The sequence below is a fragment of the Trichechus manatus genome, unplaced genomic scaffold, assembly GCF_000243295.1.
Source record: "Trichechus manatus latirostris isolate Lorelei unplaced genomic scaffold, TriManLat1.0 scaffold00015, whole genome shotgun sequence".
Lineage (NCBI taxonomy): Eukaryota > Metazoa > Chordata > Mammalia > Sirenia > Trichechidae > Trichechus > Trichechus manatus.
Window position 1 is genome coordinate 21,785,547 of NW_004443951.1, and position 22,279 is coordinate 21,807,825.

General features: G+C 47.7%; 2 protein-coding genes across 8 annotated transcripts in view; one reads left to right on the forward strand and one right to left on the reverse strand.

The window, feature by feature from the left end:
* Positions 1-312: 312 nt before the first annotated feature.
* Positions 313-9,229, reverse strand: NCDN (neurochondrin). Of its 2 annotated transcripts, XM_004371955.2 has the most exons (8): positions 9,142-9,229; positions 8,805-8,872; positions 7,788-7,928; positions 5,704-6,672; positions 4,363-4,604; positions 3,548-3,772; positions 2,997-3,139; positions 313-1,488 (listed from the first exon to the last, which is right to left on the reverse strand). In XM_004371955.2, exons 2-8 carry the CDS (start codon positions 8,835-8,837, stop codon positions 1,052-1,054), a joined length of 2,190 nt encoding a protein of 729 aa, XP_004372012.1. In that variant the 5' UTR covers positions 8,838-8,872; positions 9,142-9,229; the 3' UTR covers positions 313-1,051. The 2 variants fall into 2 exon arrangements, with proteins under 2 accessions (XP_004372012.1, XP_004372013.1); XM_004371956.2 differs by lacking the exon at positions 8,805-8,872.
* Positions 9,230-9,324: 95 nt separating this feature from the next.
* The window catches only part of KIAA0319L (KIAA0319 like), a 131,496-nt gene continuing 118,541 nt past the window's right edge, over positions 9,325-22,279 (forward strand). For 2 of the 6 annotated variants that reach the window (XM_004371957.2, XM_023727247.1), the window contains exons 1-2: positions 9,634-9,822; positions 12,505-12,674. In XM_004371957.2, coding sequence (XP_004372014.1) covers positions 12,521-12,674 — 154 coding nt within the window. In that variant the 5' untranslated portion in view covers positions 9,634-9,822; positions 12,505-12,520. Of the gene's footprint in view, positions 9,464-9,633; positions 9,823-9,933; positions 12,675-22,279 lie in introns of those variants that run through there. The other 4 variants (XM_023727245.1, XM_023727243.1, XM_023727246.1 and 1 more) reach the window with 4 other exon arrangements.

Here is a 22,279-nt window from a genome sequence, read left to right on the forward strand (position 1 = left end):
GTGCACAGCTTTGAACTTGGCAATAACAGAACGCACTGGGGGAAGGGAGGGGAAGGAGGAGGGGAGGAAAGGGGTCAGGGTAGGTGAGCCTGGGGTCATGAGAAAGGGAATCCCTGCTGGAGCCGCCAGTCGCGTCTCTGCAGAGGAGCCATAGCAGGGGTGGGAGTTAAAGCCAGGCACCACGGTGGCAATGGGGTGCACTTACTGGGGAAACATGCAGATTCTGGGGAAGTGTTCCTCCTGTTCCTGGCTCCAGCTAGGCCAGATGGCACCAGGGGGACAGGGATTGGACACTCAGGTGTCCAGGCAGGGGTAAGGACAGGCAAAATAAATAATCCCCCAACCCCCATTATCACTCTGCTGCAACATGACACAAAAGCCTGGAGACCAGGGCCCAAGAACTCCTGGGTCTCCTCAAGGAAGCTCAGGTGGAAGGAGGGTTCCCTACCCTCTACCAGGCCTGTCTGCCCCGGGTTTCCCTGGAAGGATGGCGGCAGTTCAGACCCTGGGTCACCAAAGTTGATAGGAAGAACTCCAACGTCAATGGCCTGAGCCTGCTCTCTGCCCAAAGGTTCAAGGGCAAGAGCCAAAGGGCCAATTTAAAGGACGTGGGACCTGGGGGGCCAGAAGGGGCACCACAGCCTAGCGGAGCCCACGCCCTGGCCGGCAGGGCACATGGGCTGAGTCAGTCAGCTCCTGCCAGCCCTGTCCCACCCCAGGGCCTCCCTCCTGTGGGGGAGCCAGACATTGGGCACAATAACACCTAGTGCCCCCTCCCTGGGGGCTGCTCCAACCTTCCCCAACCTGGCAGGGACAACCACGTTGATTTCCAAGCCGATCCCTGTCCCCGTGAGGGCCCAGGGGGCGGGGCATAGTTCCTTACACTTGAGGGGCAGGCACCATGCCATTGCCCTCAGAAAAGCCAGAAAGCTGGGGGTATTTTTTGAGGGGGAGCTTAGGGAGGGGAAATTCAGTTTGGGGGTTTCAGGGAAGATGCCTCCTCCCTCCTTCCCTCGCTGCCGCCCCCGGGTCTGTCCCCAATGGACACCACTCAGGGCTCCGACAGGCACTGCTCCAGGGCGGCCATGCGATAGTGGCTGGCCGTCTCCTCGCCTGCTTGCAGCCGCATGGCCTCCCGGCACAGCCGGTTGGCCCGGGCCAGCTCCACCAGGACCCCCTGATAGGCGGCCACCATCTCGGGCTTCACGGAGTTGGGGCTGACGCTGCCCAGCAGCTGGAGCAGCTCCTGTGGCCAGCGGGAACGCAGGGCAGCGGGGGCCAGCCAGGGCAGCAGGGGCACGCAGCCTGTAAAGGCTTGCATGCCCAGGAACCAGAGCTCCTGCAGGTCGGCCCAAATGCCCTCGTACTCAGGGGACAGGGCCAGCACTGCCTGGTCTGAGCCAGGTGTGGCTCGTGCCACGTGGGACTGCGAAAGGAAGAGGATGGCGGCTGCGAAGAAGCCTCGGGATGCCGGTGTCCCCTGAAGAGCTGGAAGGCAAGCAGGGTTTGGGGCCATGAACCGGTGGGCAAGCTGCTTCACGAGACCCCACCTTTCCTGTCCTGTGTGGATAAACTTGAGGAGCCAAAGCCTTTCTGTTCAGAGGCAGCAGAGCCTGGAGTCAAACTGCCTGGGTTCAAACCCCACCTTTGACATTTACTGTGTGACCCTGGGAAATTTATTTAACTTCCCTGGGTCTCAGTTTCTTCATTTGTAAAAAAGCAACAATAGTACCAATCTAAGGAGACTTGGTGGTACAATGGTTAAGAGCTTGGTTGCCAACTGAAAAGTTGGTGGTTTGAACCCAGCAGTGCTCTGTGGGAGAAAGATGCGGCAGTCTGCTTCTGTAAAGATTTCAACCTAGAAAACCCTATGGGGCAGTTCAACTCTGTCCCATAGAGTCACTATGGGTCAGAATCCACTTGCCGGCATACAATAACAACAAAGTTTCAGTACACTCAACCTCCAACACCTCTAAGGTATATAAGGTGGGAGAATCCTCTAGTCATCCCAGTGGTGACCATAGCAGCTGTTCAGCCTAGAGTGATAAGGGGGTTGCACCCATTTGATTCTTGGGCCAGAAGGGGGAGCCAGCAGCGAACATGAGCTGCTGAAATGGCTTTTGCTTACCTGCCAGGCAGGGTGCACCCCCACACTGCAGAAGATCTCCAGGAGGCTGTTAGTCTAACCTGGTGGCATTTTTGGGGGAAGCCAGAACTGGGGACAGGACATTGTGGCTCTACTCAAGAGCCGTGGAGGTACAGCCTGAGACTGTGGGAACCTGGGGGGCTTCTGATCCACTGGGACATGCTCCCCTTCCCACTGCTAGGTGCTCTGCTAGGATCCCCACACAGGGAACAAAGAGGCAGCAGAGGGTACATTATACCCTGTTCCCGGGCATCTGCTCAGCTCCTCCAACCTGACAGATGGGGCACGGGAACAGGTGGGGACAGAGGGACCCAAGCAGACACCCACAGCCAAAGTGGGAGACACAGAGGGCAGGCAGGGGCTGGAGGGGCTGCCCCTCCCCACACACTCAGCCTGAGTTGGGCAGAGCTGGGGAGGTGTGCACAGAGGAACGCAGAGCGCTGAAGCCTGCCACTGAGGGAGGTGAGGTACTGAGCAGAGAAAAACTTCAATGGAGGTGAGTCAGGTTTCTGACTCAAGGGTGGGGGGCGGCTCCACCCTGAAAACACTGGATTCAGATTCCTGGGGCTGCTGGGAATTCTAGGGGCCTATCCCTATGCCTCTGAGCAGGCCTGTACTTAACACCCACCAGACCTTGCCTTAAAAGTCTTCAGGAGGAAGGAACATTGTCATTTTGGCATTTTGGGAAGAAGGGTGGGGGTGGGGGATGGGAGTATACTTCACAGATTTCCTCTTGGTTGGAAAATTTTGCAAAACCATTTTCTGACAATGGTGACTTATGCCTAGAACAGAGGAGGTCCACCCAGGTCTTCTGCCCCCACCCATTAGGATTGGGTCCCCAGGGGCTTACTTGGAGAGGTGCTTAGGAGCCGGGCCATGAGGAGGCCCAGGGTGGCCACATTGGCCGCCAGCAGCAGCCTCCCCTGTTGCTGCACGAGTGCAGGCAGCGACGTCATCAGGGTGTTCATGAGAGATGTGAAGCAGGCATCACGCCTGGGGAAGGAAGAGAAGGAAGGATGGGGAGAAGTGCGGATTAGTAGAGCCACATTAGCCCTTCAGAAAGCTTGGGAGCCTAAGCTCCGAGCTACACTGGGCTAGGGTTTGGCAAGAAATTAGGCAGCAGGGTGAAGAGTTAACTCTGGGTCTCAAAATGGCATCTGGGGAGTAGAGACTAGGTTAGGGCTGGAGCAGGCAGACACGTCCAGAGAGAATTCCTGGGGGTTCCAGATACGCCAGATCTCTGTGCAGGGCTCGCACATGTCTACTATATGAAACCCTTTCATTCTAACACTAACAGAATGGGCATAGGGAAGCAAAACAGGAGGCTGATATTTGAGGCAAGTTTGAGCAGCCCCCTTTGCTTTCTCCCAGCTCCTCCCCAGCCTCTCCTGAGTCCCTCACTTGATCAGCCCTGGTGCGGTGACCACGAGGTTGAGGAAGATGTGGCAGCAGGTCTGCAGGCCGATCTCCACGCTGTCGGGCAGCACTGAGGTGTCATGGCCGGGGGATGTGAGTTCCCACTGCTGCAGGAAATACTTGCACAGGAGTGAGGGGGCCCCCTCCTTGATTAGGATCTCCCGGGGCCCATCTTCCACTGTCAGGTGGCACCAGCCAGGTAGAAGGAGCCTGAGGGTGTGGAAGGACAGACATATGTGGGGTTGGAAGAGATGAAGGCACAAGGGTTTCCTTTTTGGGGACACCCCATCTAAGAGAAACGGGAAGTCAGGGAGAAGGACACATCCTTATAGAGATCACAGAAAAAGCACAAGCTTTGGAGTTACATAGGCCTAGGACCAAACTTGGGCTCTGTCCCTTAATGTGGCCTTGAGCAAGTTATTTTACCTTTATTGAGCCCCTTTAAAACAGGGATAAGACTTATGCCATACATTTGCTGCAGAGATCAAATGAGACCACTTTGGTAAAGGGAAAAGCAAAATGCCTGGCACATGGTAGGTGCTCAATAAATGTTTGTTCTGGCACATAGTAGGTGCTCAATAAACGTGCGCTCTCTTTTTATAGGGATATTTGGGGTCGGCAAGTGACATTTGGCAGCCCAGGAGTCCCAAGAGAACAGGCCTTCCTAAACAGAAACAATCCGATAGGAAATCTCACGCCCCAGTCAGGAGTCTGGCATAGCCCAGTTTGGGGAGGGGGTCCCTGTGTTATACTTTTTTCAGAACAAGGTCTAGGTGGACAGCCTATGACTGCAAACTCACCGGAGAGCATCCCCTGGCCAGGAGGGCCCGGGAGTGGTGGGGGAGATGGCCAGGTTGGCCACCTGTTGGGAGAGGTCGCTGGTCTCCTCAGCCTCCTCGTAAAGGGTCTTGGCATAGTGGACGAGGAAGGGCAGCAGCTGGCAAACCTCCTTGCGCAGGGATGAGGTCTCCTCAGCCAGCCAGGCGCCCAGGATCCGCACTGATGCAAACACAAAAGGCTCCTTCTGCTTCTCCGCTCCCACCTGTTGGCACAGGACCCCCTTGAGATGGGGCAGGACCAGAGGCCCTCCTGTTTGGCTAGCCTGCTAGCCAGTTCAGAAATGACACATCTAGGAGGGAGTTCTAGTCCATGAGCTTCAAAGGCAGGCACCAAGCCTTGTTCTGCCCTATGTACCCAGCACCTAACACATGGCAGAGACACATCCAACAGGAGCCTGGCCCAGGGCATATACGCAGTGAAAGTGTGCAGGGTGAGCTGGACCTCAGACAACACACCCCACACTCGCTGGGATCAAATCACATCCTAATTCCCCCTATACCCCACCTCTGCTTTATCCCAAGGCTAGAAGGAAACTCGCATGTCCAAAGCTAAGGAAACACTCCTCTACAGCAGCTCTGACATGGGGTGGGAGGACAGGCCCTTGGCTACCATGTAAACACCCCCAATGGTGAGAGTGATGGGAGAAGATGTCCCTTTTGGGGCTAAATTAGAAAAGACAATGAGAGCTTGGCATGGTGTGTGGGCTACATGGCTGCTGAGTTCAGTGGCTGGAGCAGGCCAGTCAAGTGACCAACGTGAAGACTGAATCCCTGTTGTTCAGGAGAGCTCGACACTTGGACGGGGGGGAGGAGGAAATTAGGGAGGGGGTCAAACAGTCAGCCAAACCTCTACAGAGGCCAGAAACCAGGCGGCCTTGCTCTGTTTCCCTGCACCATTACCAGTTTGTGTGTGTGCGTGTATGTAAAACAATGCGACAGACAGAACAGACTGCTTCAACTGTGTGTGTTGGGGAGAGGTGTACGTCGTGTGTAGTGTGTGTCGGGGGAAGGGTTGTTGTGTGGGTGGGAGGTTACTGTGTTGTGTGTGTGTACTGTGATGTGAGTGCACATATGGTGTGTGGTATGGTGCTTGTGTGGAGGCTCCAGGAGAAGGGAGGGAGGGAGTGGAGGGAGGCCTGGCCACACACTACTCCTTGGAGTGCCTGCCGCAGTATCAGGCATCTGCCCTGTTTCCCAACACACCAGAAGGCAGGAAGCTTACTTCCCCTTTTCCCTTGCCTTCTGGCTCCTGCACTGGCTCCCCTCACCCTGGCATCTCTCTATGGGCCTCAACACCCTTACCTGCTGCAGGTAGTGAATGACAGCCCCGATGGCCTCCTTCATGATGCTTACAAGCTGCACCTTCTGGGGCTCCTTAAGCAGGGACTGCTCACAGCGGGTGCACTCCTGGATGCCCAACTCCATGAGGGCATAGCAGGCGGTCACTACATCCTCTTTCACCTCCGAGCCTGTCTCCTCCAGTGCCAGCCGCACCTCCACGCACGCCAGGTTCACCAGCAGGGCCAGGAACTTGCTCCCCGAGCTACCCGCTGGGATCCAGTCAGAGCCGCAGGCGTGTGCCAGGCGGGCTGCCAGCTTCAGCGCAGGATTGCGCTGCCAGGAGCTCAGCTTGCTACCAAGGATGCGTGCCAGCCCGGCCTGCAGATCCCGGAGGCATTCAGGGGGCACGGTTGTTGGGGGCAGAAAGAGGGGCAGCAGCTGGCAGAGCTCAAACTTGCTGGCATCCTCAGCTTTCTGGAAATCCTCGCTGAGGCCTCGCAACACGGCCAGCAGGTCCGGCTCTGCCTCCTTCCAGCACTGGGTCTCAGCAGCAGCCAGCAGCCCCACCAGCAGTGCCAGCGCCTGGTCAAAACCATAGCCATGCCCCAGGTACGCCTGACACAGGGCAGACACGGTGCCACCAGCAATGAGGTGCCGGGGCCCACGGGGTGTGCCTGCCACAGCCGTCAGGCATTGGTAGGTGTCGTCAATCATGGAGCGGCGGGCAGCGTCGTCTGGGTCCCCTCGGGCTGTGAGGAAGGTGCTAAGGATAGGGATCTTGTTCAGGACCTGGGGATGGGCGGCTAGCTCAGGGTCACTGCAGAAGCAGGCCAGCAGGGCAACACCCAGGGCCCGCAGAACGTGGTCGGGGCAGCCATCTGGTGCCTCCTTGGTGGTCAGGAGGCGATTGGGGAAGGTAAAGCCGACGGCATCAAAGATTCGCCGACGAGTTTTCGCATCGATGTCACCTGCTTTGACTGCCTTGGTCACCTATGGGGGGGATGTACTGTCAGCAGGATGAAAAAAAGAGATGGCCAAGACTGTCCCTTCCCTACACCCTGGGACATTGAGGACTAGCAGGATTAGTTTATGCAATGGGATTCACTCTGGGTCAGGAAGCCTCCCAAAGATCATCTCATTCAGCTCCTTCCTCCTCCCTGGAGGCAGAGAGGTGTGGCCTCTGGGATCCCTCTCATCTAAGATCACCTCTGTGCAAGGAAGGTCCAGTTCTCCTCAACCACTCATTGTGATGTCTTATCACCTGGTCAGTCGGGAAGGTCTTCCTGATGCCTAATCTAGATGCCCACAACCTGACTTGGAAGGGAGTCAGAACTCAGTGTTTAAAATCCCCCAAGGATTTAGGGTCCTCCCTAATTGCTCCCTCCAGAGAAGTCTCTGATCCATTCCCGCCACCTTCTCAGGAGAAATGGCTCCTGTGTCTCCCTGCTCCACTGTCAAAACATTTTCTCTTAAATTTCACCTAAACACCTCCTCTGCTGCAGTGTGAGCCCTTGACTCCAGAGCCTTCTCCCTGTTGCCATGGCAAACAAGCAGCGGCTCTTCTCCCTCCTCCCTTTGCCCCCCACACACCAGTCTCTCCCCCCTTACCAGCATTGCAGCTCCTGCTCTGCTGTCCCCAGCTTGGGTTGCTCCAACAAGGCTAAGCCCCAAACCAACTCCATTATCCTCAACCTACCTATTGCCACCCTGGCCAGCCTTTAGGGTCCCTCCCCAGTCACTTCCAGTCCTGCTACTCTCTCCACCTCCAGAGCAGCCATCCCCAGCCCTCAAGTACTCCGCACTAGTTACTACCTGCTGCTGTTACCCTATGAGTCAGCTCCCATCTGCTCTGGGACGCCCCAGAGAGCAGCTCAGGCAGCTTCCTCCAGGGCCCCAGGGGCCACAAACCTTCTTCACTTCCATTCTCCTCTTTGCCCCCATTCTCAGAGGAGCAAAAAGAGTCCAAAGGAAGGGGTCTTGGGCCCTCTTTGTAGTCTCCAGGGTCCCAGCACCAACTATACATCTTTGAGGACTCACTGACCCCATTCCTAGGGAGCCCAACCACCCAACCCCTCCCACCTCCCAATTTTCAGCCAGTTCCTTACTAGCAGCAGGGCTGCAAACTGCTCACTGTCATTCTTGGCCTCACGGAGGGCTCCCAGGTAGCGCTCCAGGGTGGGGTTCCGGCCCTCTGCCTGGTTCAGAGCTGGCTCACAATCCGAGGCCATGGTGCCCGCCTTGCCCAACTGTGAACACAAGAGGGACTAAGCATCCCTCTGCAGAGGAGGGGCAGGGGCGGGGGCGGGAGTGGAGGATGGAGGGAGGGATTAGCACAGAGGGAGGGGAGAACCTGGGGAGGTGGGGTACTCAGGACTGACCTCCCTCAGGGGAGCCTCTTTAAGGGGCTGGACCTAAAAATCTTTGGGGATGAGGAAGGAACCCTGGTCCAAGGTCACCTCCAGAAAGCGGGAAAGAAGGACCATGTATCCTGCTGCTCAGCTGGACAGCTCTCCTCACCAATCTACTGGGGTGGGAGGGGACCGGCCCCACTGCTCAGCTGCCCCCTGGCACCAGAGGCCCGGTTTTATCTCCCTCCATCAAGGCACACGGGGGAGGGTGTGGTAAGGACAGACAGGGAGGAATGGAGACATACATGCGTGAAGTTCGATTATCCGGATTCAGGCTAAGGATTCAGTCTAACACAGGGGAAAAGGGCATCCTAGGCTGCCTTTCTCCTCCCTTCTTCAGAAGACGCAAGGAATGAGCTTCAGCAGAAGTGAGCATGCAGGGTGCAGACCAGGGAAGGCCTGGAGTCCCCTCTGGAGACCCCACTCCTCCAGCCAGGGCTCACAGACGCCCCCGCAGACTCCTTGCCTCCTCTCCTCTCCCTCCCTCGGGCAGAGGCTGCAGCAGCAGAAGCAGCAGCAGAATTAACCCCTTGGCTCCCTCTCCTCGCCCTCCCGGCCCTGCTATCAGCCTGTGGATGCTGGCAGAGGTTGGAGAAGCAAGAAGGGGTCCCGGGCAGTTCCCAGGACAACAGAGCATCCAAAAGCCGGATAATCGAAGAGGGGCTGCTGAGATGGGGAGATGAGAAGGGGAGGAGGGTTCCTGGCGGTCACCACCTGTCCCGCCGTAGCCAGGTCACAACACGACATTGATGAAGTCACGACAGGGCAGCGATGAGATCACACTTCACGATGGCGCGGTGATGTCACGGAGAGATCACGGCAAAATCACGACATGGGACAGCCCCCAAAGATGACAGGGCAAATTAAAAAATATATAGATATATATTGAAAAAGGCTTTGACAAAATGGAGTCTCGACAGGGCACGATGATGTCGCGATATGGTGCGATGGAGTCGCGATAGGGTCCCCAGGGTGTGTCGTATCGATCAGCGCCCGCTCGGAGAGGTCCCAGCTGGGATGCAGGGGAGGGCCTGAAGGGGGCTGAGCTCACCAGGCTGCGGCCCCGAGCTGCGAAGTCTTCTCCGAGCGCGATGCTCCGGGAGCCTGGGGCCGCTCCTGGGGCCGCTGCTCACGCCGCGTTGCCCACTCTGGGCTTCAGGATGCCGCAGCTCCACCCCCACCCCCGCATCGCTCTTGACTAATCCGCTGCGACTTCACTTTAGGCTTTGGCCAATGGCATAGCTGGGCGCTAAGCCGTAGGGGGTGCTGCCGTTGTCGCCATCTTGTTTGTGGGTATTGCCCGACTCTGGAACTTCGGGCTCCTGTGGGGGAAGCAAAGGTGTAGACTGCCTCTGGAGAGCCAGAGGCCAAAGGTTAGGGGCCCAGATTCCTTCGCGTGGGCGTAGTTCTATCCTCCCAGCAGTGCCCCTCCTCCCTTTCGGGCTCGCGACTTGAATTGCCCTTCCGGGGGAAGGCGGGCTTGGTTAGCATGGGAAAGTGTGTTTCCGGGTTGAGCCCGGGGCGGTGGGGAAGAGGCGGTGTTTCCGGTGGCTGTCGCTGTCCTAGGAGACTGAGGCGAGAGGGAGCTGTGCGGGTTGGGAGCCCGCACAACCTTCTTCCTCTTCCTCCTCCTCCGGGTGAGGGGAGCGAAGGTTGGGGCCCCGACCCCATGGACCGGGAGCAGGCGGAGGCCGCCGAGAGCTGGGGCCCCGCTGTGCGGCCCTGAGCCCCGGTAGGTGGCCGGGGGCGGCTGGCTGCCAGGCCGAGGACCATGAGCTCAGGGGAGGGGCAAGCGGGATGGGCGATTCTGGGGGTGCACAGGCTGAGTGTTGTGACCCTGTGGTGGAGCTCCTGGCCCGGCCAGGTTAGCCAGTCGCTGCTGGTCTTGTAGGTATGGAGCTCGGGTCCCTGGCTGAACCCCGCTTCTTTCGGGCTCTGGCCTGTCATGCAGCTCCCTCTATCACCTAACAGTCTGACAGACAGACTGGACTCGGGGGGCTCCAGCCCTTCTTCCACGTTTGACCTCTGCAGCCTTGCCCTTAGCTGCTGTCTCTGGTCTGTGGTCTTCCCACCGGAAAGTTGATGCAGAATAAGGGGGGCGGGGTTGAGCACGAAGTGTAAATAATGATAGGAGACCTGCGTTATTCAGAATTTCGAAGATTATGCCTCAGAGAGGGTCCTGAGGTGGCTGCGGTGAGCCGTCAAAAGACGGTGAGACGTCAAAAGAGGAAACCTCAGGCGGGATTCCAGGAAAGCTTTGCCTTCTCTCACCTTATGGTGGTCGTGCCCAACCAACGATAAATGAAGTTAGTGAAGAGCATTAGCGGGCTCTCCTTGTGCTTTAGGTGATTAACAGACTGGAAACTAGGAACAAACTGGAAAGACGACCTCCCAGAACAATCTGTTCATTCTTCCAGCTATTTGGAAAACAGTGTCTGCAACTATAAGCAAAGCTATTCATGGCAGTCTGTTCTGTAACTTTCCCAAGTATCTGAGGCCTTTTTTTTTTTTTTAAGCTCTATTCTTGATTACTTATACCAGCTGAATAGGCACTTTCAGTCGTGCTCTCTCATTGTTCAAACATATCTTATCGCTTTGTACATAAATGGAGTTCCACGTATGTAGCTGACAGACTGAACTATGATACGTCCCCCATCAACCTGAAATATTAAGTAAACATTACCCCCTGCTCTGTCTGAACAGCTGCTGCAACAGAGAGTGCTTTTATTTTGGGTATACTTGTAACGCCCTAAATGCCAGAACTACTGCAAGCGTTTCTAGATTTTCATTTGTGAAGTATTGTGGGGGGGAGTGTTCTCTCCCTGGGTTGTTACCCTTTGATTCTGTAACCAATGATTTAGATCTTGGTGATGTGTTCTGTTGTTCCTACCTCCGGTCAGCAAGCCTTTAACTGGACCCTAGGAGTGATTTGTATCCTTAGGCAATTGTAGGTTTCAGAGGAATGACTGGTTTAGAGTTCAAATGAAATTAGCTCTGCCTCTCTCTTATTCACACTTTGTAAAACACAGTGCTTCTAGTCAGGTTGCTAGCCCAGTGGTGTTTATTACTCCTGTTTTTGAAACCTATTCATTTCTTTTATGCTTCTGTCGCCTACCTGTCAGGCTGTTGATGACAGGTGTTGAGTCACCTTGACTTTAAAATCCTTTTGTGGCAGGCAGAAGTGTGTTGGGTAAGATCCGTACACACACACATACACATGCTCACTCACTCATTCCAGCTTGGAAGGCTAGAGAAGTTGCTGGATATACTTTCTAACTTAGGCTCCATTTCATAATCTCTTGAACATGTCTCTGACCCATACACCTCCTTTCTGCTCTCTGCTCCCTAACAAAACTACAAAACAACTAGAAATAGGAATGGATGGAAGTGAATGAGAAAGATGAAGTTCTTCAGTGAAAGCCTTTTCTTGGGTGGGCCACACCTCAGTTTTGCAGCTGTGTGTATGTGTGTCTCCTGGTGTTAGCACTGATATCCAACCCAAGCAATGCCAGTCAATCTCTCTATATGCTGTGGGGTGAAGGTGGGGTGAGATTGTCAGCTTGTGCCATTTCCCAGGTGTGGCTGACAGGTGCACGTTTAGGACAGAAGATTTTTGAACTGCTTCTTAAGAACACAGTCAGCTCTCAATGTTGCCAAGATTTACATAATTTATACAGTATAGTGAAGTTGTGTAAGAGGGAATTGATGGAAAACCAATTTTTCTGCTGGAAGGGGCCTAAGTCATTCAGCCACTGGCTTCTAGAGTAGCCGGCACACTGCCTGGCACATAATAGGATCTATGTAAAATATTTGTTGAATGTATATATGAATTTAAGCCAGGAATTGCAAATGACTCTAGGGACCAAGGAGGTAACATGGAAGTGTCAATTGGATAGATTTTTAAGATAATGGTGGGGACAGCAGCACACTTGCGAGCGCATACCCTGCCTGAAGCAGTCACATTTTAAAAATTAAGAAATTCTGGGTCAGGCAGAACCCTCAGATCAGTTGACCTTGACAGTCCAACCTCTTCTTTTTATAGATAAGAAAGTGTGTTTGGCTGAAGTAACAGAGCTGGTAGAAGCAGAGCTAGAACTAAAACTCAGATCTTCTTTCTTCTAAGCTGATACTCTTTCTGTTCTACCACAAAAGTGATTTACTCTTAGATTAGCAAATAATGGAATATAAAGTGTTTCAAGTTTATAATGGATTCATTTCATCTCCCTTGCTGTGGTGTTATCCCGATAATTATAGGCTGTGTTAAAGCTCAGGTTTAAAATTTATGGGCATGGATGAACAGTGAAAGGCAGACTTAAAAAATTTTTCTTCCTCTAATGTGTCACATTTTCTCGCATTCCACGTTTTCAGGAATCAATTATTAGTTACTTGGCAAATAATTTCTCTTTCTTTTTAGTGTACTGGTTCCGCCTATGTGGAAGGCCATGGAGAAGAGACTGGGAGCCAAGCCAAGCCCTGCTTCCTGGATTTTATCAAGATATTGTTGGCAGACTCCCGTGAAGTGGTTGAGAAGCCTGTACCTGTTTTATACTTGTTTCTGCTTCAGTGCTCTGTCATTGTCAGCAGGTACCATTTTCTCTATAGATTTAAGCTTTAAAAAAAAAAGAAAAAGGCATTCTGTGTATGAGCCCTTCAGTTGATTTTAAAGACGTTCTGAAAGTTTTTTTCTTGTCAGTTCTTTGGTTGGCATTATTCCTTTCAGAGTATGGAGTTTGAGAAAACAGCAATTTGAGAAAGAATTCTGAGTATGCTGCCATTTTGGGCAGAAAAGCAATCTGGTAAATGATAGAAATGGCCATTGTTTTGGTGGACACTTAGTTTATTGAGATTTATTTGTTTGTCTGTTTTGTTTTGGAACCAAATATTAAATTGGATTCTTTCTCATAAGGAAAAATCGGCATGATCATTTTGAGATTTGATGAAGGTGTAATGAAAAGAAAAAGATTTCAGAGTTGGAAAGACCTGGGTCCTGGGGCTGACTATCCCAATTAATAACTGTAAACCCTTGGGCAAGTTACCTAAAATTTCCAAGGAAGATTAGTCTCTATTTGCCTGGAGCAACAGAGGAAGAAGAAGAGCCAGAAATAGGACGATGATATGGAATGTGTAGCTGATTGCCTCCATGAACAACTGCCTCCTTTACCATGAGACCAGAAGAACTGGATGGTGCCCATTTTGATCAAAGATTCCTTAGAAGTATCCTGATCAAAAGGGGGAAAAGGCAGAAGAGAATTTCAAATTCTCATGGACTCCAGACTTTCTGGAGCCATGGAGGCTGGATGAACCCCTGAAATTTTTGCCCTGAGACAAACCTTAAATCAAAAACATCCCCTGCAGTCTTCTTTAAACCAAATAATAGTTTGGCTTAACTAGTAAAAAATGTCTGCCTTGAGCATTATACTCTTTTAAGAACTATATATAAGATCAAATTGACAAAAGCAACTCAAAAGATTAGATAGGAATCTTAGGGGCAATGAGTTTATGTTAATGGGGGAGGAACAGCTCAGAAAAGGAGGGTGAGAATGGGTGCACAACTTGAAGAATGTAATCATTGTTACTGAATTGTACTTGTAGAAATTGTTGAATTAGTGTATGTTTTGCCGTGTATATTCTCAACAACAACAACAAAATAAAAATTTCTGAGGAAGGATGATACCTACCTCATAGCTTGATTTGTGGGATAATATAATAAAATATAGAATACAACACTTTACACATAAGTGCTTAGTCAGTGGTACTTTGCTCTCTTTCCTTCCTCTTCCTATTCCTTTTTCTTCCCTTCCTTCCACAGCCTACACTTACAGGGAGAACGTGTTCCTTGGTTTTTCGATAGAAAGGGGCCATGCTGATACATTTCGTAAGGTGTGCTTTCCTCCTACAGATTATTTCATCAGGCTAGAGCCTCTTGCCAGGAAACAGTGCCAAGAAGGCTAAATTTCAAAGGAGAGTACCCTTTCTTTCTTCCTGTCAGTTCTTTCATTGGCATTGTTCCTCTCTGAGTTTGGAGTGTGAGAAAACAGCAATTTGAGAAAGACATCTGTGTATGCTGCCATTCTGGACAATGACCAAAAGCCTTTTGCTGTGGAGACCACTATCGGGGATAACTAGTAATCAGGATTTTGCTCCTATAATTGCAAAGTTTTCTGTTGTTGTTGTTTTTACTAGGAATTGGTGGTCACAATATTGAAAATCAAGTAATTACTGTATTTAGCAATTTCAGTAACATCAGCTTTGGTGTTTGTGTTGTCCCGCGGTGGTGGTTGATGATTGCATAATTATAGTGGTTCAAATTGCCGTTGACAGAAAGCTGACCTAAATGTTTTTACCCTAGATGATGTTTTGCTAGAACAGCTGACTATTTCAGGCCAACATTTTATGTAAGATCATTTTAATTAAATAAGTAACAGACTTAGCACCACCACAAGTCAGAAAATCACATTTTTTGAAGTGTACCTACCAGAAACTGGGCTCATTTAATACTCAAAATAATCCTAAAACAGGTAGTTTTATTCTCATTTTATAGATGAGGAAATTGAGGCCCTGAGAGGCAAAATGACTTGACCAAGGTCACACAGCAAGGACATGACAGAGCTGGATTCTAAACCCAGGTTTGTCCACTTTAGAGGTTCTGCTTTCTCTTCTGCTTCTCTGCCTTCTAACCACAGGTAATCTTTTGGAGGACCAAAAAAAAAAAAAAGAACAGGGGAAGTAGAAGCAATTCTGAGTCTTTATATATATTCCAGTTTAGCACTTGGTTAAACATATCATTGGGGGTTCATTGAACTTTAGCGAGCTTGTGAGTTCCCCAGGCTAATCTTTATTACCCCCTTGAGCTTGATGCTTAAAAACAGCACACTGGTGAGAAGATTGATTATTAAGGTTACAAAGGTGGTGGTGTTAGGAGTTCTGGTGAGGATTAGATTGTACCAGTTCCATTTTAGAAAATTCTGGAGTTATTACTGTGGAAGTAGAAGAACAAGAACCATGTGCATTCAAACTGAGGGAACATGTAAGCAACAAATGACAGACATGTTTGTTATGTATTTTAATTTGTAGTAGCTCTTCCAAATCAGTTTTTTTTTTAAAGCAGTATTCTAATAGAAAAAAAAAAGGACATGAATAGACTGTTCTATAAATAAGACATTAAAATGATTTTTATAAAGATGTTTAAAATGTTCATTCTCGTTACTAACCAGAGAATTACAGATTAAAATGAGAAATCCTGTTTAATCTGTCATATTGGTGAAGATTAAAGTAAAAATACCTGGTACTACCAAGGAGTGACATGGTTGCCATCATAGAGTGCTGGGTAGTTTGAACAGAGAGCTTTTGGGCATAAAAATGAAGAACCTTAAAAAAGTTCATATTGTTGGACCTAATAGTTCTCCTCCTAGGAATTCATCTCAAGGACATATTAGATAGTTGTGGATGAGAACACTTATCAAAACAAACAAACAAAAAAAATAAATCTGCCGCCACAGACTCATAACAAATCTATAGGGCAGAGTAGAACTGCCCCATAGAGTTTCCTCGGCTATATATCTTTATGGAAACAGACTGCCACATCTTTCTCCAGTGTAGTGGCTGGTAAGTTCAAACCACTGATCTTTTGGTTAGCCAGCCGAGTGCTTTAACCACTGTACCACACCCATTTATTCTATGTTGCAAAACCCTGCTACAACTTGCCCAGCAATAGAAGGTTGGTGAAATTATACATGTCCACATGGTGGAATATTATCCAGTATCAAAATTTATATTTTAGAAGAATAAGCACCTGGGAAAAATGCTCCTAATGTTAAGTGATAAAACCAGGATACATAATTGTATGTTCACTGTGATACCAATTTTGTGAAAATAAAAAAGTTATTTTTATATAATACGAAACGGTCTGAAGAAAGATATGTAGTTAAATGCTTATTTTTTTTTGAGTAATGAAATTATTTTCTCTTTATACTTTTCTGCTTTCCAGATCTTTTTCAATGTCCATGTATAACTTTCTTTTTTACAAAGGGAAAAAACCTACTTGGAAAAACAACAAAAATCTGTGGGTGGTTTCCTGAGTCAGTATTTTTCTCCACCTGTGAGTTTGTTCAGTTTTTACTCGAGTTCTTAGGTTTTTCCCTGATGAAATACATTTCTGATTGTTTGCTGTTGTCATTTAGCGCGGGGATTATTCCTGAAAAACTAACCAAAATAAGGCAACTGTCCAGTTATCCCCATTCCTGTTTACCACCTAGCAGTTTACCCTGTCTTGCATATGGTAGACTTCTTCTTTTTTTTTTCCCCACTTTTGGCTTCAATGCTGAAACCCCCTGCTAGAAAGCAGTGATTACAATTTGTCTGATAAAAGATGCTCCGAGTTTTTCATGTGGGCCGTTGAATCACTATTTCTGTTTAGTTTTACTGTTAAGCCCTTTGAAAAACAGCATTTTGGACTTGGGGATTATCAGTATCTGGGGACAAATGTGAGATGACCTGAGGAATATAGAAATTCCTGCAATAGACTGTCAGCTTCTTGAGAGCAGAGATTTTACTTGCCTTATATATGCTAGATATCCCTAGCAAGTATGGAGGGCATGGAAATAGTAAGTGTACCATGAAAATATTTGTTGACTGAGTAAATTAATACATAAACAATAAAGGAATTGTCCTTTGAGAGTTAAACTTTAAAATCAACAAACAATCTATCACTTGAGAGTTAAAGCTTAAAATGAACATAATCAGAGCAGAGGTATGCAAAGACACCTGAAGGAGACACTGCCTTTGAGACCAGCAAGATTGTTAAATATATTAATATATTCTAAGGAAAGACTGTGTGCATTTGAAAGGCTGTGTGTACTTGTAGGGTGGGGTTGGGGTGGATGAGAGAGCCTGAACTGGCCCTGGAAGTCTAAAACAAGGAGAGTCTTAGAGGCTCATGTAGGTCTAAAGCTAACAGTTGGTTTTGAAAACTTTTACAGCTGCATCCCAGCTTCTAGGAAGTAGGTTTCACAGTCAGTTAATAAGTATTTAGATTACAAAAGAAGGTATTCAATTCAAAACCCCCCCCCCCAAGAACTTACTAGGAGTCTGATCCTAGGCTAGGCACTCAGGTAATGAGGATAAGTACAACACGCTCCCTGTCCTGGAAGGGCTCACAGTTTAATGGGGGAAATGTATAAACACTATGATGTGGTAAGTAGAAAGGTAGAGGGATGCAGTGTCCTGGAGCCAGAGAAGAAGCATTTAGCCCCAGGGAGGGGAGGTTACGGGGGAGAACCAAGGAATTCTTTCCAGAGAAGATGATGCCTGAACAGAGTTTTGAAGGTTCAATTTGAAGAACTCAAAGGATATTCCTAGACACTGGGAATGCAAGAGCAAAGACAGAAAAGTGTTAAAGAGCGAGGTGTATAAAGCAGTTTAGTGCTGCTGGAATATAAAGAGCCAAGCTGGAATGGTAGCTCTTGGAGAGGTAGGTGGCTTTAGGGTCATGAAGGATCTTGTATGCCTTGCTAAGAAGCTTTGATTTTAATCTTTTTAGGCAGGAAGTCTGCAAATATTTTTTGTGATACACTCTAATCCGTAAAAAAAAATTGAGAATGTACTTTATTTTTACATTATAACAAGTACCGTTGTACTAATGTCTTATGTATATAATAAGAGATGCCAAAATTTTTTAAAAGGATCAATTAAAAAACACAAGTAATTCTCATATTGTCTTTTCATACCTCTGATTTGTTCTGCATACCTCTTGTAGGCAAACACCTTACTTTGGAGATCATTGTGTTAGGAAATTGGGAGCTACTAAAAACTTTTAATTAGATGAGTAATAATGGCAAATTTCTAGATCATTTTTGCTAGAGTATAGAAGAATGAAAATGGTAGGGATAGGAAGGGGAGGGAGGTCAGGGCTAGAGGTAGGGGGATCTATTAGGAAGCTAATGAAATAGTCCAGGAGAAAGTTGATGAGGCTCCTTATCTTCAAGGAACTTCTCTCTCACTGAAGAGAGCAGTTTCACTCAATACAAACTAGTAGATGTAGTACTAATAGAATTTAGGAGTTCTTTCATAAGAGAATAAAAAAAAAAACCAATCCAAACCCATTCTCTTTGAGTTGTTTTTGACTCATAGCAACCCTGTGGGACAGAGTAGAACTGCCCCATAGGGTTTCCACGGAGTGGCTGGGGGATTCAAATTGCTGACCTTTTGGTTAGCAACCTGAGCTCTTAACCACTGTGCCACTAAAGGTTTTTTTTTTTAATTGAGTTATAATATCAATATCTAATTCAAGTTAAAAAGCAAAGATGTCACTTGAAGGACTAAGGTGCACCTGACCCAAGCCGTGGTGTTTTCAGTTGCCTTATATGCATTGAAAGCTGGACAGTGAATAAGGAAGACTGAAGAAGAATCGATGCCTTTGAATTATGGTGTGGGTGAAGAATAGTGAATATACCATGGACTCCCAGAAGAACGAACAAATCTGTCTTAGCAGAAGAACAGAATGCTTATTAGAAGCAAGGATGGTGAGACTGTGTCTCACATACTTTGGATGTGTTATCAGGAGGGACCAGTCCCTGTAGAAGGACATCATGCTTGGTAGAGTAAAGGGTCAGTGAAAAAGAGGAAGACCCTCAACGAGATGGATTGACACGGTGGCTGCAAGAGTGGGCTCAAGCATAACAACGATTGTGAGGATGGCGCAGGACTGGGCAGTGTTTCTTTCTATTGTATATAGGGTCGCTATGAGTCGTAACTGACTTGACAACAAACAACAATTCCAGTACATTTTTGTCATTTCAAAAGAAACCTCATACCCATTAGCAGTCCTTCCTTTTTCTTCCCTTCCTCCCCCTAGCTCCTGGAAACCACTAATCTACTTTCTGACTATGAATTTGCCTATTCTGGACGTTTCATATAAATGGAGTCATGCAATATATATCCTTTTGTGTCTGACTTCTTTCACTTAGCATAATGTTTTTAAGGTTTATCCATGGTGTAGCATGTATCTGTATTTCATTCTTTTTTTTTCTTTTAATTTTATTTTTATTATGTTTTCGGTGAAAGTTTACACAGCAAATTAGGTTCCCGTTTAACAATTGCTACAGTTTGTTCAGTGACATTGGTTACATTTTACAGTGTGTCAGCTTTCCAATTATTTCTGTTCTGGTTGTTCCATTTTCAGTAATCTAGTTTCCTTACCCCCTTACCTTCTCGCCTTTAAAGTAAGTGTTGACCACTTTGTTTCATATAGATAGTTTTTTTAAAGGAGCACGGTACTCATGAGTGATATTGTTTGTTTTATGAGCCAATGTTGTTTAGTTAAAAGATGACGTCTTAGAATAGTTTTGGTTCAAGATTTAAAGAGTATCTCAGAACAATAGTCTCAGGGAGTCCTCCAGTCTCAACTGGTCCAGTAAATCTGGACTTTTTAAGAATTTGAGTTCTGTTCCATGTTTTGCTCCCATTGTACCAGGATCCATCTATTGTGTTTCTGATCAGAACAGTCAATAGTGGTAGCCAGGCACCATCCGGTTCTTCTGGACTCAGGGTAGATGAGGTAGTGGTTTGTGCAGACTGTTGTTCGTGTAGCCTCGTTTTTTCTCTGAGTCTTTGAGTTCCTTCATTCTCTTTTACTCTGGATGTGTAGAGACCAATGGTTGTATCTCAGATGGCCGCTTATAAGCTTTTTAAGACCCCAGACACTACTCATCGAACTAGGTTGTAGAACATAAACTTTCTGTACTACATTATGCCAGTTGACTGAGTTGTCCCATGAAACTATGGTCCTATGCCTTCAGACCCCATAAACCAATCCTGTGAGGCGTTTAATAAGTATCCGTGTTTGTGCCCCCATGTGCTTTATTGTATATTTGTATACATATGGATGCATATACTTACTTACACTTGCATATAGATACATCTATATATGCCCACTTCTGTACACACATACACATACCTATACACTTGTATGCATACATGGATAAAGGTGTCCGCAGTCCTGTTATTTATTTCATTCTTTTTTATGGCCGAATAATATTCCACTGTATGCATATACCATATTGTGTTTATCCATTCATCACTTGATGGACATTTGGGTTCTTTCCACTTTTGACTATTATGAATAATGCTGCAATGAACATCTGTGTACAAGTTTTTGTGTGAACATGTTTTTTTAGTTCTCTTAGGTATATACCTAGGAGTAGAATTGCTGGAGTATGTGGTAACTGTGTTTAACTTTTTGAAGAACTGTGTTCCAAAGCAACTGTACCATTTTACAGTCCTACCAGTGATGTATGTTGTTGTTGTTAGGTGCCGTCGCATCAGTTCCATCTCATAGCGACCCTACAGGACAGAGTAGAACTGCCCCATAGGATTTCCAAGGAGCAGTTGGTGGATTTGAACTGCTGACCTTTTGGTTAATAGCCGAATGCTTACCTACTACACCACCAGCGTATGAGGGTTCTAATTTCTCTGTATCTTCACCAACACTTGTTATTGTCCACTTCTTTGTATTATAGTTAACCCTTTGTGATCAAGTCAATTCTGACTCATAGCAACCCTACAGGACAGAGTAGAACTGCCCCATAGTGTTTCTCAGGCTATAAATCTTTACAGAAGCAGATTGTCACATCTTTCTCCCAGAGAGCAGCTGGTAGGTTCAAACCACTGACCTTTTGGTTAGCACCTGAGCACTTAACCACTGCCGCCGTAGAGGAGGTTATTGAAGGTTAAAGAAATCAGGAAAGGCTTCATGAAGGAAGTAGAACTTGGCTTGGGCCTAATATATATCTAATTTGCAAATAGACAAGCTGACACAGTAAGAGAAAGTCACTGGGAAAACCACCGATGAACTTCCTTAATTCATTCATTTGTTCATTTATTATTTATTCAAGAAATATTTATTGGTAATAAATGCTGGGGAGATTGTGGAGAGACTGGAACATTATACACTGTTGGTGGGAATATAAAATGGTACAACCACTTTGGAAATTGATTTGGCACTTCCTTAAAAAGCTAGAAATAGAAGTACCATACGATCCAGCAATCCTGCTCCTTGGAATACATTCTAGAGAAATAAGAGCCATCACACGAATAGATATATGCATGCCCATGTTCATTGCAGCACTGTTCACGATAGCAAAAAGACAGAAGCAACCTAGGAGCCCATTAGCGGATGAATGGATAAACAAATTATGGTATATTCACACAGTGAAATACTATGCAACAATAAAGAACAACAATGAATCCGTGAAACATAACATGGAGGAATCTAGAGGTCATTATACTGAGTGAATTTAGTCAGTCACAGAAGGACAAATACTGTAACGACCACTATTATAAGAACTCAAGAAAAGGTTTAAACACTGAAGAAAACATTCTTTCATGATTACGAGGGTGGGGAGGGAGGGTGAGGGTTATTCACTAACTAGATAGTAGACAAGAATTATCTTAGGTGAGGGGAAGGACAGCATACACTGCAGGGGAAGTCAGAATAACTGGACTAAACCAAAGCTAAGAAGTTTCCTGAATAAAATCAAACACTTTGAGGGACAGAGTAGCAGGGGCGGGGTTCTGGGGACCATGGTTTCAGGGGATATCTAGGTCAATTGGCATAACAAAGTTTATTAAGAGTATGTTCTGCATCCTACTTTGGTGAATGGCATCTGGGGTCTTAAAAGCTAGCAAGCGGCCATCTAAGACACATCAATTGGTCCCAACCACCTGGACTAAAGGAGAATGAGGAACACCAAAGATAAAAGGAAAGTATTAGCCCAAGAAACAGAAAGGGCCACATAAACCAGAGACTTCATCAGCCTGAGACCAGAAGAACTAGATGATGCCCATCTACCACCAGTGACCGCCCTGACAGGGAACACAGCAGAGAGTCCCTGATGGAGCAGGAGAAGGGTGGGGTGCAGAACTCAAATTCTAGTAAGAAGACCAGACTTAATGGTCTGACTGAGACTGGAGGAACCCCGGAAAGCATGGCCTCTGGATTCTCTATCAGCCCAGAACTAAAACAGTTTCCGAGGCCAGCTCTTCAGACAGGGATTGGACTGGACTGTGGGACGTAAAGTGATACTCGTGAGGAATGTGTTTCTTAGCTCAAGTAGATACAAACGACTAAATGGGAAGCTTCTGTCCGGAGGTGAGATGGGAAGGCAGAGAGGGTTAGGAGCTGGTTGAATGGA